Source organism: Macrotis lagotis, chromosome 1, assembly GCF_037893015.1.
Source record: "Macrotis lagotis isolate mMagLag1 chromosome 1, bilby.v1.9.chrom.fasta, whole genome shotgun sequence".
NCBI lineage: Eukaryota > Metazoa > Chordata > Mammalia > Peramelemorphia > Peramelidae > Macrotis > Macrotis lagotis.
The window spans coordinates 684,007,939-684,023,932 of NC_133658.1; the positions used below are offsets into that span (position 1 = coordinate 684,007,939).

The 15,994-nt window shown below is 36.1% G+C and overlaps 1 protein-coding gene across 2 annotated transcripts in view; it reads left to right on the plus strand.

The window, feature by feature from the left end:
- Positions 1-15,994, plus strand: part of PDE11A (phosphodiesterase 11A) — a 468,580-nt gene that overhangs the window by 366,073 nt on the left and 86,513 nt on the right. For both annotated transcript variants that reach the window (XR_012474244.1, XM_074215628.1), the window contains exon 14: positions 12,115-12,205. Coding sequence is in view for 1 of the 2 variants with exons in the window: in XM_074215628.1 (XP_074071729.1) it covers positions 12,115-12,205 (91 nt within the window). In the remaining variant the exon portion in view is untranslated. The remainder of the gene's footprint in view (positions 1-12,114; positions 12,206-15,994) is intronic.

Sequence of the window (15,994 nt, forward strand, 5' to 3'; positions counted from 1 at the left end):
TCCATTCAGGAAGATCTGAGTTCAAATCCAGCCTCAGATACTTACAAATTGTGTGATCCATGGCAAGTCATTTAATCTCTTCCTGCCTCTGTTTCCTCATTTATACATTGGGAAAATAATAGCAACTAGGGTTGTTGTGAAGATAAAATGAAATGATATTTATAAAGATATTGTAAAATTTAATGCACTATTTTATAAATGCTAGTTATAATTACTATTAAGTAGAATCATCTCTAAGATATAATTGAGAGAGACTCAATTATTATATTGTGCTATAATACAGTGATAATCATTTGATGTATTTTCAATGTGGCATATTAATCTCACACATATTTTCAAAAGGTCTGTCTCTTTAAAAAATTGTCAATATCCTTGCACCAATTGGAATCATTTTTGTGCTGAGGATATGCAGTGATATACCACACTCTGGTATTTCCCCCTCAACTATAATGGACACTATTAATTATAATGGGAGCTATTAATTATAATGGGCACTATAACTATGGCTTATAATTATACAGAATTTCATAGTTAAAAAAGAGCTCTCATCTGTGATATTTCATTTGACCCCAACAACAATACCTAGGTATGGATTATGCAAGAATTCTCATCACCTCCATTTTATAGATGAGTAAGCTAAGGTTTAGAGAAATTAAATGGCTTGCACAATGAGTATCTGAACTGAGACTTGAACCCAATGTTCTCTTGACTTCCAGTCCCTTGCTATTTTTCATTATACCATGCATTCAGAAACTTATCTTTTAACATTCAGAGTAAGATTTGGTCAATGAATGTGCCATTTTTTTAGTTCATTACCCCAAGAAAGTCTTAGTCCTTATTATCTTTACTTCTTGGGTGATTTGGAAAGAAATAATTTAAATGCACAAACACAAAGGGTTTTAATATCTAGCTATAAAGAAATTATTCAAGATACTAAGCAGAGTACAAATTACAATGGAAGTGCAAAATTCCCCTTAAAAAGAGAGTTGTAACATTATTAATAATCTGTGATGTATTATTTTAGACTCACTGATGAATGAACCTTTGCATTTTCGTATTTTATCTTTAATTTTAAGTATTTGTGTGAGTGCAATGAATGATCAATAGTCATGTGAAGGCAGCAATCCCATGGTCCTTTGAAATTACTCTGTTAATACACCTCTGCCCTGTTTTCTCTAGGGATGATGTTTCCCAGGCAGCCCCCTCTCTATTACAGCTGCCCCTGATGATTAAATATCAGTATGGTGCAGCTTTGTAGTATATTCTCCTAGGAGACTCCTTCTATTCATTTCTAGCATAATCTCTTCTACTCATTTCTTGGGAATGAAAACCCATCTTGTCGCTTTAGGCTGCGTCCCAGAAGTGAAATACTGGTATACATTAATCTATGGTGACAGTCCAATCCCATTCCCCTCCACCTCCCAACAGTCCTCAATTTCATAATTACATTTCATAGTCTTTCTTTCTTTAACTTGCCTCCTAGAATGTTTAAACCAGGTGCTATATTGCATTCAGTCATCTTCTTTTAAGACTATACATCCTTTTGCATTGTTATTCTCTTTGCTTGCTTGCTTGCTTAAACCCCCAAACATAGGGGATGCCTGCCTGAAAGTATAGCATTTCATTTACTTTTTTTTAGAATTCCCTTTCTCTAATTTTTTCCCCTGATTCTTTTCCCCTTTTCACAAGGAATAAAATAACTCAAATGTATTCCACAATCAAATAATCTATTAATAGTATATTTCATGAATAGAACTACAGATGCATATGATATAGATGTATGAAACATGTTTGTATATGTCTTATGTGTACATATTTAAATATTATAATTATGCAGAATTCCATTCACAAGCTGTGATATTTCAGTTTACTGTCACAACCACATTCAAGGATATATTATGCTTTATCATTTACACTTGAGAGATGAGGGAGCTAAATCTTAGAGAATTTAAATAATTTTCTCTAGACTATATAATGAATTTCTGGGCTGAGACTTGAACCCAGTGTTTACATTACTGTTTTCATTATATCTTGTCCCTTGACTGTTTTCATTATATCATACATTCAGAAATTTACCTTTAAATATTCAGAACAAGATTTGGTCAATGAATGTATCATTATTCTGAGTGTGTGTGTGTGTGTGTGTGTGTGTGTGTGTGTGTCTGTGTCTGTGTGTCTGTGTGTCTATGTATACAAGCAAACATACACTGATGAACTCTGTGGGACAGAAAGAAATAACAGGTATTATTTATAATTTTACATAATTTACAAGAATTATCTCATTTAATCCTTACAGCAAAGAGGTAGGTCTTATCATTATCACAATTTTTGCAGTTGAGAAAACTGAAGGCATCAGTTTAAATAACCTGCCTAGAATTACATAGTATCTTGGACCATGTTTAAACTCAGATCTTTCTGATTCTAAGCACAGTGCTCTATCCATTGCTCTGCCTAACTGTATCAAACAAAATGAGAATCAGACTTGATGAGGAACCATAGGCCAAAAGAAATGAAGCTACTTGCTCAGGGTTGCATGAGTAGTATAAGTCAGAACCAGAACTTGAACCCATAGCATCTGACTCCAAAAACCTTCTATGCCATTGGATCAAAAGAATGTTAATAATTGTTCATTCATATACAATTCATATAAGTGCATACCAAGGGTATCCTTGATGAAAATATGAGAAAAGAATGAACTTTTTTCCTTTCTCTAATAATCCTCTGTAGCTGTTACATCTTTCCAGCCGTATGGTTAATTTTTTTAATATTCAAATGGAACTATATTTTTATAGATGTGGGTATTGTCTTCAAGGAAGCAAATAACAGTTCACCCAAGGCAGACCACTACAACCCTTGTCCATATTCTCCTGTAAGTCCACCCAGAAGAGTTCTCTCAAACTGCTGAAGGTCTTCCTCCCATTCATTTGGCCCCATATAAAAAACCATTGGGGAACTTAAACCATCCATTCATTATCCCCTCCTTTTTGCCATGTGACCAGTCAATGTTCTTCAGTTATAGACATCCTGATAATACCTTCTTACCCCATTTCTCTTTCACAATTTGTTGGGGGTTTTTTTGCAATGTCTTGCAACCTGCTCCCCCACCATGGGCCCCACTGACCTTTGGTTGATCCCTAATTTCAGTTCTTCAAAGATTGTAGAGTTCCATGATTTACAGTCATAGATCATCTGAAGAATGTTGGTATTAAAAATGTAAGCTCTAATTTCAGGAAGACATTTAGAAGAATTAAAAGAGCTTTGCAATAGACACTACAAATAGACAATGAATTAAGTCCAAAAGTGAACAGAAGTAGATTGGGTTGCATTTGTGAATTTGTAAAGAGATTTCAATATTTCTTTTAGGTTTTTTTCAAGGCAATGGGGTTAAGTGGCTTGCCCAAGGCCACACAGCTAGATAATTATTAAGTATCTGAGGTTGGATTTGAACTCAACTCCTGACTCCGGGGCTGGTGCTCTATCCACTGCATCACCTAGCTGCCCCTAATGTTTTTAATATTAGTATCCTACTGATGAAATGGCTTTTAAGTTAATATGTGGGAAAATACTATAGGGCATCCATCATATGCATATGATAAACTATCATATTTTATCAACTTGATTTTCCTGTGAGGATGGTTAGGCTAAACTATTTTTAATGATTATAGAATGTATTTTGGAAGTTAAATGATATTTCTTCTATTTCCTTATGCAATCAAGCAAAATGTCAACTACAAACTAGAACTAGAGGACTTCTTAATCTATAGGAAATCCCACTTTAATTTTTGTAACACTGACTACCCTGGTCCTCATTGCCTGGTATATTAAATGGATATCCTTCCCTGGCTTTTCCTGGTACCGCTATTTAGGAATAAATAGGTTTGCTGCAAATGACTCTAAACCTATTCATGATGTTTCCCAAATTTAACTGTAGGCCCCCTTTGCATCCAAGTTGCATTTAACCATAGTCAAATTGACTTTTACAAGGAATTATTTACTTCAAAGGGTATAATCACAAATATGCAAACTCATTCCCTAAAGATGGGGCTTCCTCTCTTCCCCTTTGTACCACCTTGTACCAGTCACAAAGAGATAAGTTTCAGATATTTGCTTGCTTGTTTATAGTTCACACAGTCCCAGTTCTAAATCCAAAGCTTTCCCTTGGTCTTAAGACCCAGACACACTGGATACTCTGGACTCGCTGCAGGTCTGACTGTCTTCAATAGCCCATTTAGAGTCCTGGCTCCAAGGTCACCTTGACTCTCACTTTCAAACTCCATGGTATCCCACCAGCATCCAAAACAGGAAAGGGAGCATGAAGTAGAACAAAATAAATTCCTCCAAGCACACTCATGATACCTGTGCTATGGGTGAATTGTGATGTTCACCCTCTGGACACAGAAAAAAGGAATGCTGAACAGAAAAGACAATTGTCTGAGTCTCCTGTTTTAAAGATGCTGCGTCCTCCAAAGGTCTCTCTGAGGTCCTCCAGGGTAGGCAATCTGGTCAAGTTCTAAAAGCTCCATTATACTAATATTCTCATCAGATCTCCTCTGTGCCAGAGGTGAAGACCCTCTTTGACAAGCATACATAACCTCATTTTATGTTTCGCTTGATATCGAAGTTCATCAAAATTATTATACATTTCAAGAAATCTTACCTAATATTGATAAATACACAAAAGACATCTTTTTGAAGGAGAGACTTTAAGGATCTATTTTGTTTCATTTAATCAAATACTTCTTTTGTTGACAAACAGTACAATGGTGGGCTTGTGTTCTCTACAGCTTCAATCAATTATGTGATTAAAATTGGTTGCAAAGTACAAAATTATTTGTAAAAACCTACTTGCTCCTTCATAATACCTTCATGTTTCTATGTGTATACAGATTATTTTAAAATGTTATATAGATGTAGGGGCAGCTAGGCGGTACAGTAGATGGAGCACCAGCCCTGGAGTCAGGAGTCCCTGAGTTCAAATCCTAGTTGTGTGACCTTAGGCAAGCCACTTAACCCCATTTGCCTTGCAAAAAAAAATTTAATATAGTTGAGTCAGTAATTACTGATGTTCTCCTGGCTACTTTTTTTTGTAGTAATAACTTGTCTTCAATATTATTTCCTCCTTAAGATACTTTGAGAATCAATTTCTCAAAACTCTCAAAACTTTAACTCTTTTAGGAAAGATCTCTTCAATATTTTAAATATGCTTTACTCATTCTTTGCTTTCTTTAATGCTATTTCTACTTTTCCCATAAGCACATCTAGGACTTTGAAACCATCACCCAGATGTGGTAGGTCTACTATCATTGAGGGTGAAAAAGAGTTTATAGTGGCAGCTAGGTGGCATAGTGGATAAAGCACTGGCCCTGGAGTAAGGAGTACCTGGGTTCAAATCCAGTCTCAGACACTTAATAATTACCTAGCTGTGTGGCCTTGGGCAAACCACTTAACCCTGTTTGCCTTACAAAAACCTAAAAAAAAAGAGTTTATACACAAACTTCCATATATATATTTATATATATAATATCTTATATAAATGTGTGTATGTGTATGTATGTATAGGGATACACAAAGATGTCCTACCAATGATTATTGCTTTTGACCAGTCACAGATTCTGTCAATAAATTTTTATTGTGCTTATTTTGTGCCAGGCAGTTAAACTTGGCAAAGAAAGGCAAAAGACAATCCTTTCCCTTGAAGAGCTCATAGGGGAGCTGATAGTGGAGATAATATGTAAACAACTATGTAAAATAGAAGTTAGATAGGAAAAATATGAAGTAATAAGAAGGCTTTAGAATTGAGATTTGGAACGGTTTCCTGTAAAATGTAAGATTTTAGCTGGGACTTGAAAACAAGCCAAGGAAGCCAACAAACAAAGATGAAACGAGAGAGTATTGCAGGAATGGGGGACAGTTAGAAAAAATACCTGGCATTGGGAAATGGAATGTCTCATTTCAGGAAAATCAAGGAGGCCAGTGTCACTAGATCAAAGAACATTCATTGGGGGGGCAGGGCAGGGTAAAGTCTAAGAAGACTGGAAAGGTTAGGATCGGGGGATTGGTTAGATTATGAGACCTTTGAGGTTTTCATCTTTGATTCTGGAGGTGATAAGATATCATTGAATGGGGGGCATATAACATTGTTGAGTCTATGCTTTGAAAAAATCACTTTGGCAGCTAAATGGAAAATGGGCTGGAGATGAAGAGAGACTTGTAATGGGTAAATTCATCAGCAGGCTATTGCAATAAACCAAGCATAAGAAAATGAGGGCTTGTAGCTGATTAGTGGTCTTATTAAAAAGGAGAAAGTGATATTCAAGAGAAGGCACAAAGATCAAAATCTACAGGTTTTGTCAATAGATTTGATTATGAGAGTGAGAGATAGTGAGGAGTCTAAGATGATAGCTAGGTTGTGAATCTGAAGAGGATGATGGTTTCCTTGATAATAATAGGGAAATTTGGAAGGCATAATAATAATGTTTTGACTTTCATTTTCTTCTTTAAGGCAATAGGATTAAGTGACTTGCCCAAGGTCACACAGCTAGGCAATTATTAAATGTCTGAGGTTGAATTTGAACTCAGGTCCTCCTGACACCAGAGCCAGTGTTTTATCCATTGAGCCACCTAGTTGCCCCTGACCTTCATTTTCAAAGAAGACCATGACATTTGGGTACAGTGGCCAGATATGAATCAGAATGACTGAAGATGACCCTGGATGCAAGGCAGTCAGGGTAAAGTGACTTGCTCAAGGTCACACAGTTAGGAGGAGAGTTTGGGAAGAAAGATGGACATATTGAGCTTAAAATATCTTTAGGACATCTAGATCAAGATGTCTAATAGGTATTTGGAGATGAAAGAATGGAGGTTGGCAGATAGGTTAGGTCTAAAAACAGAGTTGAAACACTGCTTTTTGGAATAGATCCACATGGATGGGTTCCAAGAGACATATCGATTCATATGAATGGACGAAAGGGGAATTAAAACAGCATGGATGGGGAGATCCTTAGTTCATATAGTCTTGAAAGTGTTTCATTTATGAAGACCAACATTTCCCAATATTAATATACCTTTCATGAATGGAGGCAAAATGTCAGATCACCAGAACAAAGTCACAGCTGCCATTGAATTTTGTAGGTTACTTCCTTAAAAGTATGTTTGTTTCCCCCTCAAAAATTCTTACTTCCCAGTCCATAATCCTCTTCAACTCCCATAATGTAAATGTTCACCCTACCTCCCCCATACACAGAGCTGATCATATTCTTGCTGTTATTTTCCAGAAGTCTTCTATCCCTATAATTCATAACTGAAATTCCTCTTATCAAAATCTCTCATTCTTCCATCTCTTCTTGGAACTTGCTCTTCCAAATTCATTTTTCAATATCACATTTCCTCTGGTTATACCATCCCTTTTGGTCTTCTAGTCCATCATCTTTCTCTCAAATCACTATTTTCCATTCAGAATCAAACCTTTAGTTAGTTTTTCAGCTTTATACTGCTTTCTAACCTCTAGCTTTTTGCCCAATTGACTTATTATGTGTGCCTAAAACCCAAATCAAAATTACCACTCATTTTCTGCCTTCTCTACTCTTGCTCAAGTACTTGGATCACCACTAGAGAGAGTCACACAATTGATTCGAGTCCACTGCAAATTGATATTCTAATCTCAATTGGATCTTTAAGATTAGTTTCATACCCATCCTTTTAATTCTTCCCCAATTGACTTTCTATCACAATTCTTCATAGCAGCAGTTCCAAAACCTTTTCTCTACTCAAGTCACCTACAATCAAGCCCTCTAAGTAGAACGTTCTGTTCAATATATAATTGAAAAACTGAGTCATCCTTCATATGTTCCTCCTCTTCCCCAATTCCATATTTCAAATCATTTTCCATTCTCTAGTCTTTGATGAAGTCTTTAATGAGGAGATGGACATTCTCACAACTAGCCCCACTTTGAGTCATTGCTCTCATTCGCTTCTCCTCATTTCTCCAGTATATTGCACCCTGAATCACCCTATTCTGATAATTTTCAATCTCTCTCTACCTGCTAACTCCTTCCTTACCCCACCCTTCTCCCATCTTTAAAAATATACATATTCACTTTTCCTTACCATGTCCCAGCCCTATTTCTAGTTCTTACACTTCCAAATTATGCTGTAACATCCTGAAACTTCTCTTAGCACCTGAATACTCCTCATCATGGAAGATCCAACATTTCCTTTTACTTTTTCAACATGTAATATCCCATAGTAAGCAATACTACTGCGCACCCCATTAGTGAGCTTCTCCTACAGCCTCCATTTTGTTGAGGGTTCCAAGACTGTCCCTCACTCCTCCCTGGTTCTTTTCCTGGCTTCCAGTCATCAAAACTATTCTCTTCTTCCTTCATCCCACTCTCTAGCTGTCCTTTGTGTTTTTCTTTCTCCACTAGAATATAACCCCTTGAGGTCAAAGATGGTCTTTATTTTCACTTGTGTTTGTATTTTCCATGCTCAGAATACAATATCTATAAAATGCTTGTTTTCTTCCTTCCCAGAATTTTTAAAATTTTTCTCATATCTCTTCTCTTTCTTAAACCAAACCCCTATAAAATGTTGATATTCCTTCAGGATATTCTCTCTTCTCTCAGTTTTCTTGACACTGATCTGACTTTAGTTAATCAGTTCAACTTTATAGTCTCCTCTTTTAATCTTTTGCTCACATGTCCTCTTCCTATCTATCCAACCAATTCTTCTCATTGATATCATACCTTTTTTGTAAAAGGATCTGTCTTAGGTCCTCTCTTCTTCTAAATCCTCATCTGCTCTCATGGACTCAGTGGTTTTTCTCTACACAAATGACTCCTAAATCTCCCTATTCAACCTGCATCTTTCTACCAAACTTCTATATCTCCAGTTGCCTGGCAGACATTTCCATTTGCATGTGCTATAATCATCTCAAAGTCAATACTGAGTTCATTACTTTTCTCTCTAAATCCACTTCCTTTCTAACTTTCCTGTTTCTGTTGAGAATATAGCTAGGGCCTGATTTATGCAAATAATGAATCCAGAGAAGTGGTCACATTATCAAATTCAAATTGAGTATTTCCATTATTCTGGAACCAATTATCATATTGTACATAATTATAACTTTGAACAGTGTGAATTCAAATACATGCAACCATTTAACATGATTCATTACTGTACTAGTCAGGACATAAATGTATTAATATTCTTTTAGTCACCAATATTAGTCTAGTAGTTATACTTAACTCTTCATTCTCACTCAACCCTCCATATCAAATCAATTGTCCTGTTTTGTAGTTCCACCTTTTAAAAATCTCTTGTGCATGTTCCCATCTCTCCACTCCCATGGCTTTCATTCTAGTATAGGCCTTCATCAACTTTTACCTGGACTATTGAAATAGCCTCTTAATTAGCCTCCTCGCATCCAACCTGTTCTACACCTAGTGACCAAATTATTATTCTTCCTAAAGTAGAGGTCCTGCTATATTACTTTGTATTCAGGAAGATTCAATGGTCCTGTATGTCTTCTGATTAAAATATGAACTTCTTTATTTGACATATTAAAACCTTCACAATTCAGCTCAGATGCATCCTTCCAGGCTGATTATACATACTTCATGTTCGAGTCAAACTGGGCTCCTTCGCAATTTAATCATGCTTAACTCTTTGACTCCATTTGGGGTGTTCTTGGCAAAGATAATGGACTGGCTTGCAATTTCCTTCTCTAGTTCATTTGACAGATGAGGAAACTGAAGCAAAGTCCAGTGTCATAGTAAATGTCTGAGGTTAGATTTGAACACAGGAAGATGAGTTTTCCTAACTCCAGGCTCCAGCACTCTGTTCATTGTTCTGCCTAGTTATCCAGTAAACTAGCTCTTATCTCCAAGTCTCTGTATTCCCACAAATGTCATGGCTTTGAATGTTCTTCCTCCTTACATCTTATAATCCCTAACTACTTTCAAAATACTGATCAAGTTCCACCTCATTTAAAGGGTCTTTCCTGATTTCTAGAGTTGTTATGCCTCCTAAAAAATCACAACTACACTTCATGCCCAAATACATACATATATATATATACATATATATACATATCATATACAGATATATATTATATGATATATAGAGAGACCTACATATATAATATACATATATATTATAAATACTCTCTGAATTTAATTAGCTATGAATGTTATATTTTCCTAGTAGAATGGACACTCCTTGAGGGTAGGAATTATGTCATAATGGTCTTTATATCACTGTTGCTAGCATAGGATCTAGAATAGAAAATGCACCTGATAAATGCATGTTATAAATGAATTTTATTTGCATTATATTGCATTAATATCAGCTGCAGAACTCCCTTACCTTTGACTCTACATCTTTGGTGGTGATTTTAGATAACTCTCTCCACTGAATAATGGGGCACGGCATCTGCAGGATTTATGATTACTGTCAGCCTCCCAGGAATTTGGGTTGGGATAGGAGAAGAGGAAAGAGACGACATGTCAGTGATTATTGGTAAAGAGGATTGACTGTCCACTACTAACAATTCCTCTAAGGAAAAGCCTATCCATATATATTTCCAGCTCTGGTGTCCTTTCTTCCAGCTGAAAAAAATTAAGAAGAGAGAAAGGAAAGGAAGATCATACTATGTACAAATCCTTAGCCTGAATCCCATGACTTTTTTTCTCTGATCATGGGTTTTTCTCACAGTTTAACTCTTTGAAATAGCAGCAATAATAATTTTTATTGATTTCTTTTTGCTTAGGATTACCTACATTTCCCAATCTGTCCCCTTCTCAGAGAGTCATCCATTATAACAAAAAATTTCAAAAGAAGAACAAAAAAAAAATAGTTTAGCAAAACTAACCAAAACTGAAAAGTCTGACATTCTATTCAGTATTCTGCACCAATTTTTCCCCCATTTTCCAGCCCAAGGAAGGAATATAGGAAGGAGGTACCTTCCTATATCTCTTTTTTGGATTCATGTTGGCTCAATGTAATTTCATAGCAATAGATTTCAATTATTTTGTCATTATTCTTTCCATTTACATTTCATCACTCTGTAGATTGTTTTCATAGTATTGCTATTTTCTTTTACATAATTTCTTATGTCTTTTAATATGCTACATCTGTGTAGTTCTGATATAGAAAATCTGAAAAGAGCTTTGTTGAAACTGTATGGAAAATAGAGAAAATGGAATCTGGATTAGATCCAAAGTCCTCTTTTGGGTAGTCAAGTGCCAAGTTTAAGTGCACTTTATACTGCCCATTTGAGGTTTTACATGTCTTAGTTATAGTTTGAACTTGTTTCATTCAGCTATCTCATAAACTGACTTCTGATGGATCCAACTTTGCAAACCTCACTTCTCAAATGCACTTTTGTTGTTGTTCAATCATTTTCATGTCCAATATTTCATGACTCCATTTGGGATCATCATATAAACAAATTCTTCCCCCAAACCCCCATTATCAGCACTGGTTAATTAATGGACAGATCTCTAGACTTAGAGTAAGGAAAACCTGATTTCACATTCCAACTCAAACTTTTTAACAAATGTGAGACTCAGCAAATTAATTGAGGTCTGTTGGCCTCAGATTTTTCATATGTACAATGGAAATTATAACATTCCTGACTTCACAGAGTTGTTGTGAGGACTGAGGGAGATAATAAAGTATTTTGTAAACATTACAATTTTATATAAATGTTATTTAAAAATAATTATTATTGATTTTTCTTAAGATGTAATTATTCATGACTGTTATATTTGGATCTTGCTTTCTCTATCTTAATGATATACAATACACCACTTGAAGGTACATAATATTCTTTCCCATTTGAGTCAAATTTTTATTCATCCTTCCCTCCAAGTTTCTGTTATATGCCATTTTTCCTCCTCCTCCTCTTCATTTCCCCAAATGAATCAGGTTGCCAGTTTATATGTCTATATGGGCTTAAACTAAGTTGTTATTCAAGTGCCTTGACCAGAAACTTTGCAAACATCTATACTGTGGCTATTTGCAGTAGGTGCCATGATAGCATTCAGATTAGTGCAAAGACCTGAAATTTAAAGGGAGCCTGGGCAAGTATCTTACTATATTATTCTCTTTCAGGAGTGGATCTGCTTTGGCCCAGCTTTATGGAACTTCTGCTACCTTGGAGCACCATCACTTTAATCATGCTGTGATGATTCTGCAAAGTGAGGTACAGAATTAATTTCTCCATCTGCCTTCTGAACCAAAAAGCAGCATTTACTTCCTTTTCTTTCATGAGTAGCCTGGGTAGAATAGGAAGACTCTTTCTCTCCCTCAAGTGTTGGCCCTTTCCTAGTTCTCTGTGGTTCTTATTTTGCTAGTCTGAGATGATATGCCATTCTTCACTGGTCCTATCCACCTGATTTTTGCCTGATTATTAAAATCAATTAATCAGTAAATAAGAATGTATTAATTGTCTTATGTGTCAAACTGTTCAGCAATGAGAATATAAAGATAAATGCAAGGATAGTCTGCTTTAAACAATTTCTTCTCATTTCATATGTGGGCATTTTAAGTCATCATGGTAGAATACTTACCTTTGCATAGTTTGTTTTTTCGGAATAAGGATTGTACCAATAACTTGACTAAAGTCTAAGTTGTTGATTTTACTCAAAGAACTATGTACTTTTTCTTTAGTCTTTACAAAATGCAATAAAGATTACTGCTTAAAAACAACCAGTGAGTGTTGATGTATAAAATTCCATCATTGCCCTCCAGGAGAATTTCAAAATCTCTGATAACAGTTGCTTACAAGAATAACTAAAATAAATATTTTTCTAGCTAGATACCTGCCTATCATCTTCCCCCTACTCTCAAACTAAATAGAAAGATAGTCAAGTGTAAATGGTACTAACAGAATCTCAGAGATAAAATGTTTTCATTGATGTTATTCTGCTGGCCCTCAAAGAATGTCATTGGCCATAGATTATGATCTGAGTACATTTATTTCCTCCAGTAAATGGATAGGGAACTCGGCAAAGAAGAGGCAAAGCAAACAGATCATCCATCGTTGCAGGCCTCAAGAGAGATGGCCAGTTATTTTGTGAAATGCAAACTGATTTTAAAAGGTTACAGAGAAGAAAACAGCATGAAAAAGCTATGTTTTCTCAGTAGAATGAAGAAAGCCCTTCGAGACAATCTAAGAAATTGTAATTGCCAGCAGGACTGGCTTGTCAGCAAGGAACCCAGCTGAAGGAAGAATCCAAACTAAGATAATTTTCCCTATTTATCCTTCAGATGGCAACACAGGAGACTAGAGTGGGGCTGTCCTTTTCTACATTTTCAGCTCCTGACAAAGAAAACCGCCAACTACCACCAGACTGTGACCGAGGCTGCTGAGTTAATGCTGCCAGGAAAGGATCTGTTTAATTTTCTGCAAGCAGGCAGACTTTCTGAGACCAGGAAGGGATCATCTGTTCCCCATTATTTGTCAGTTCTCTAGCTGTGCCATTAATTATTATTATTATCATCATTAAGGCCCTACTTTGCTGGAATATTCTCATTAAATATGGTGTATTTTTCCTCCAGCCTGTCTTGAAAAAAAAGTAGGTCTTTTGCAAGTTCATGAAAGCCTTTGACCCAAAGAAGAATAGTTGACACTCCCATCTGTAGCTTAAGACCCTGAATTCAGAGTCGGTATGGGAGAAATGATTGGTGGTTGTGTATTCTCCCTCCCGAATGAAATACAGATGCTTGGACTCAAGTGACAGGAGCCAGCAGAAAGAAGCAGAAATACCCTGGAATCTATTGGTTTGAGAATTTTCCCTAAGGGCAGGGATTGATTTATTTTTGTTTTTATATTCTTGGTGCCTAACACTTTGCCTTCATTTAGTAAACATTTAAATGTTTGTTGAATTTCAGCTAAGGATAGTATGTATGGGATTTCTATATTGTATATACTGGGTGAGACAGAGGGATAGGACAGGACAGAGGAGAAGGAAGTCAAGTCAGACTGATGTTGGTAAATTCCTTTTTTTTCCCTATTGGTACAGAACTGTGATTTTTCTGTGTGAAGAAATCTACATGTCCAAATGGCAATGCCTTTATATTTGGGCTCTTAGAGAGTAACCCAGGATACTGGAGGGAATTGCTTATGTACACATGACCTAGATGTATAAGGGGAGGTGTGGGGAGGGGGTTGACACTAGTTCTTCCTGACTTCCAAGGTCTGTCATTTATTTGCCACTCATGCTGCCAAATCATTTGTTCATGGAATATAGAATGTTCAGAATATTAGAACTACTTAGAGATGAACTAGTCTAATTCCTTCACTTTACAAACAAATAAGGCCCAAAGGGGTGACAGCTAAGTGATGCAGTAGATAGGGCACTGGACCTCAGGTGAGGAAAACCAGAGTTCAAATCTGGCCTCTGACACTTCCTAGCTGTGTGAACCTGGACAGGTCACTTAATCTGGTTTGACACAGTCTCCTCATCTGTAAAAGTAGCTGCAAAAGGAAAAGGCAGCCACTCCAGTGTCTTTGACAAGAAAACCCCATGGACAGTATTGGTGTGTTATGCTCCTTGGTGTCACAAAGAGTCAAACACAACTGAACAATAGCAAAGACCTGAATGGATGGAGTGACTTACCCTAGGTAGTAACAGGAGGTTGGGGAAAAGTTAGAACTGGAACTAGGGTCTGTGCAGTAGATTCTTCCCAGTGTTTCATTCTTCTTTGATGTTTTCTTTCTCATTTTCTCTCCAGCGAAACAGATTCCTTTGTGATTAAAAAAAACCCTTTCCATATATCATTTCATTTTAATTTGCAAAACTACCTTATAATGAAGAGATGACAAGTACTTTTAAACCCACTTTTCAAACGGAATTATATCTCAAAGAATTAAGTAAAGAGGCCATGCTTAGTGTATGTCACTAAGATTCAAAAATCTCTCCTCTTTCCATTATGGCACATCTTCTCAGTACTGGTTTGTTTTGGCAATCCCAGAGCTCTCTACACAAATTCAATATCCATTCAGCAAACACATACCCATTATGGACAATTTACCATGTCAAGCCCCAAGGAACTTGCAAGATAGTACAATTAACAATTATAATAACTGTTGATAACATCAGAGAATAGTGTTCACTCCAGGTAAGAGAATGATCTTTTTTCAGGACACTGAGATAATGATAATAATAATAATAATAATAATAACAACATTTATATAACTCTTTAAGACAGGCAAAGCACTTTGCAAATATTCTCTTATTCTATCCTACAACAACCCTGTGAGGTAGGGACTTTTATTACTCACATTTTACAGTTGAGGAAACTGAGGCAAACAGGATTAAATGTCTTGCCTGGGGCCACATAATTAGGACATATCTGAGACAGGATTTGAACTCAGATCTTTTTGACTCCCAGGCCTAGTGCTCTCTCTCTACTGTACCAACTAACTGAAGTCTTTGGTCTTCCATACATTTGGGGATCACAGATCCTACAGATGGATGGAGTCTTAGAAGACCTGGAATCTAATCTCTATCTGAATAAGAGTTCTCTCTATGACATTCTCAACAAGGATTTTGCTTGAAGTTCTCAAGTGAGGGGGAGCACAATGCTTTCCAAGGTAACAATAACATTTATAATGATAACATTAACAATGATATTAGCTAATATTTATATAGTATTTACTATGTGCCAGCCCCTGGGCTAAGGGTTTTGCAATTATAATCTCATTTGATCCTTATGATAACCTAGAGCAATAAGTGCTAATTTTATCCCTATTTTACAGGTGTAGAAACTGAGGCAAACAGAGGTTAAATGATTTTCCCAGGATTCTACAACTAAGAAGTATCTAGAGATAGGAATTCATTCCACTTTTGAATAGCTAGCTCTAATTGTTCTAAATGTGCTTCTCAGTAGTCTCTTAGCCATAGTTCCTTAGCTGTTGTTCTACTATCTGAGGGCAAGCAAGATAGTCTTTTAGTTCCTGGAGACTATTATCATGTTTCCTTAAGGC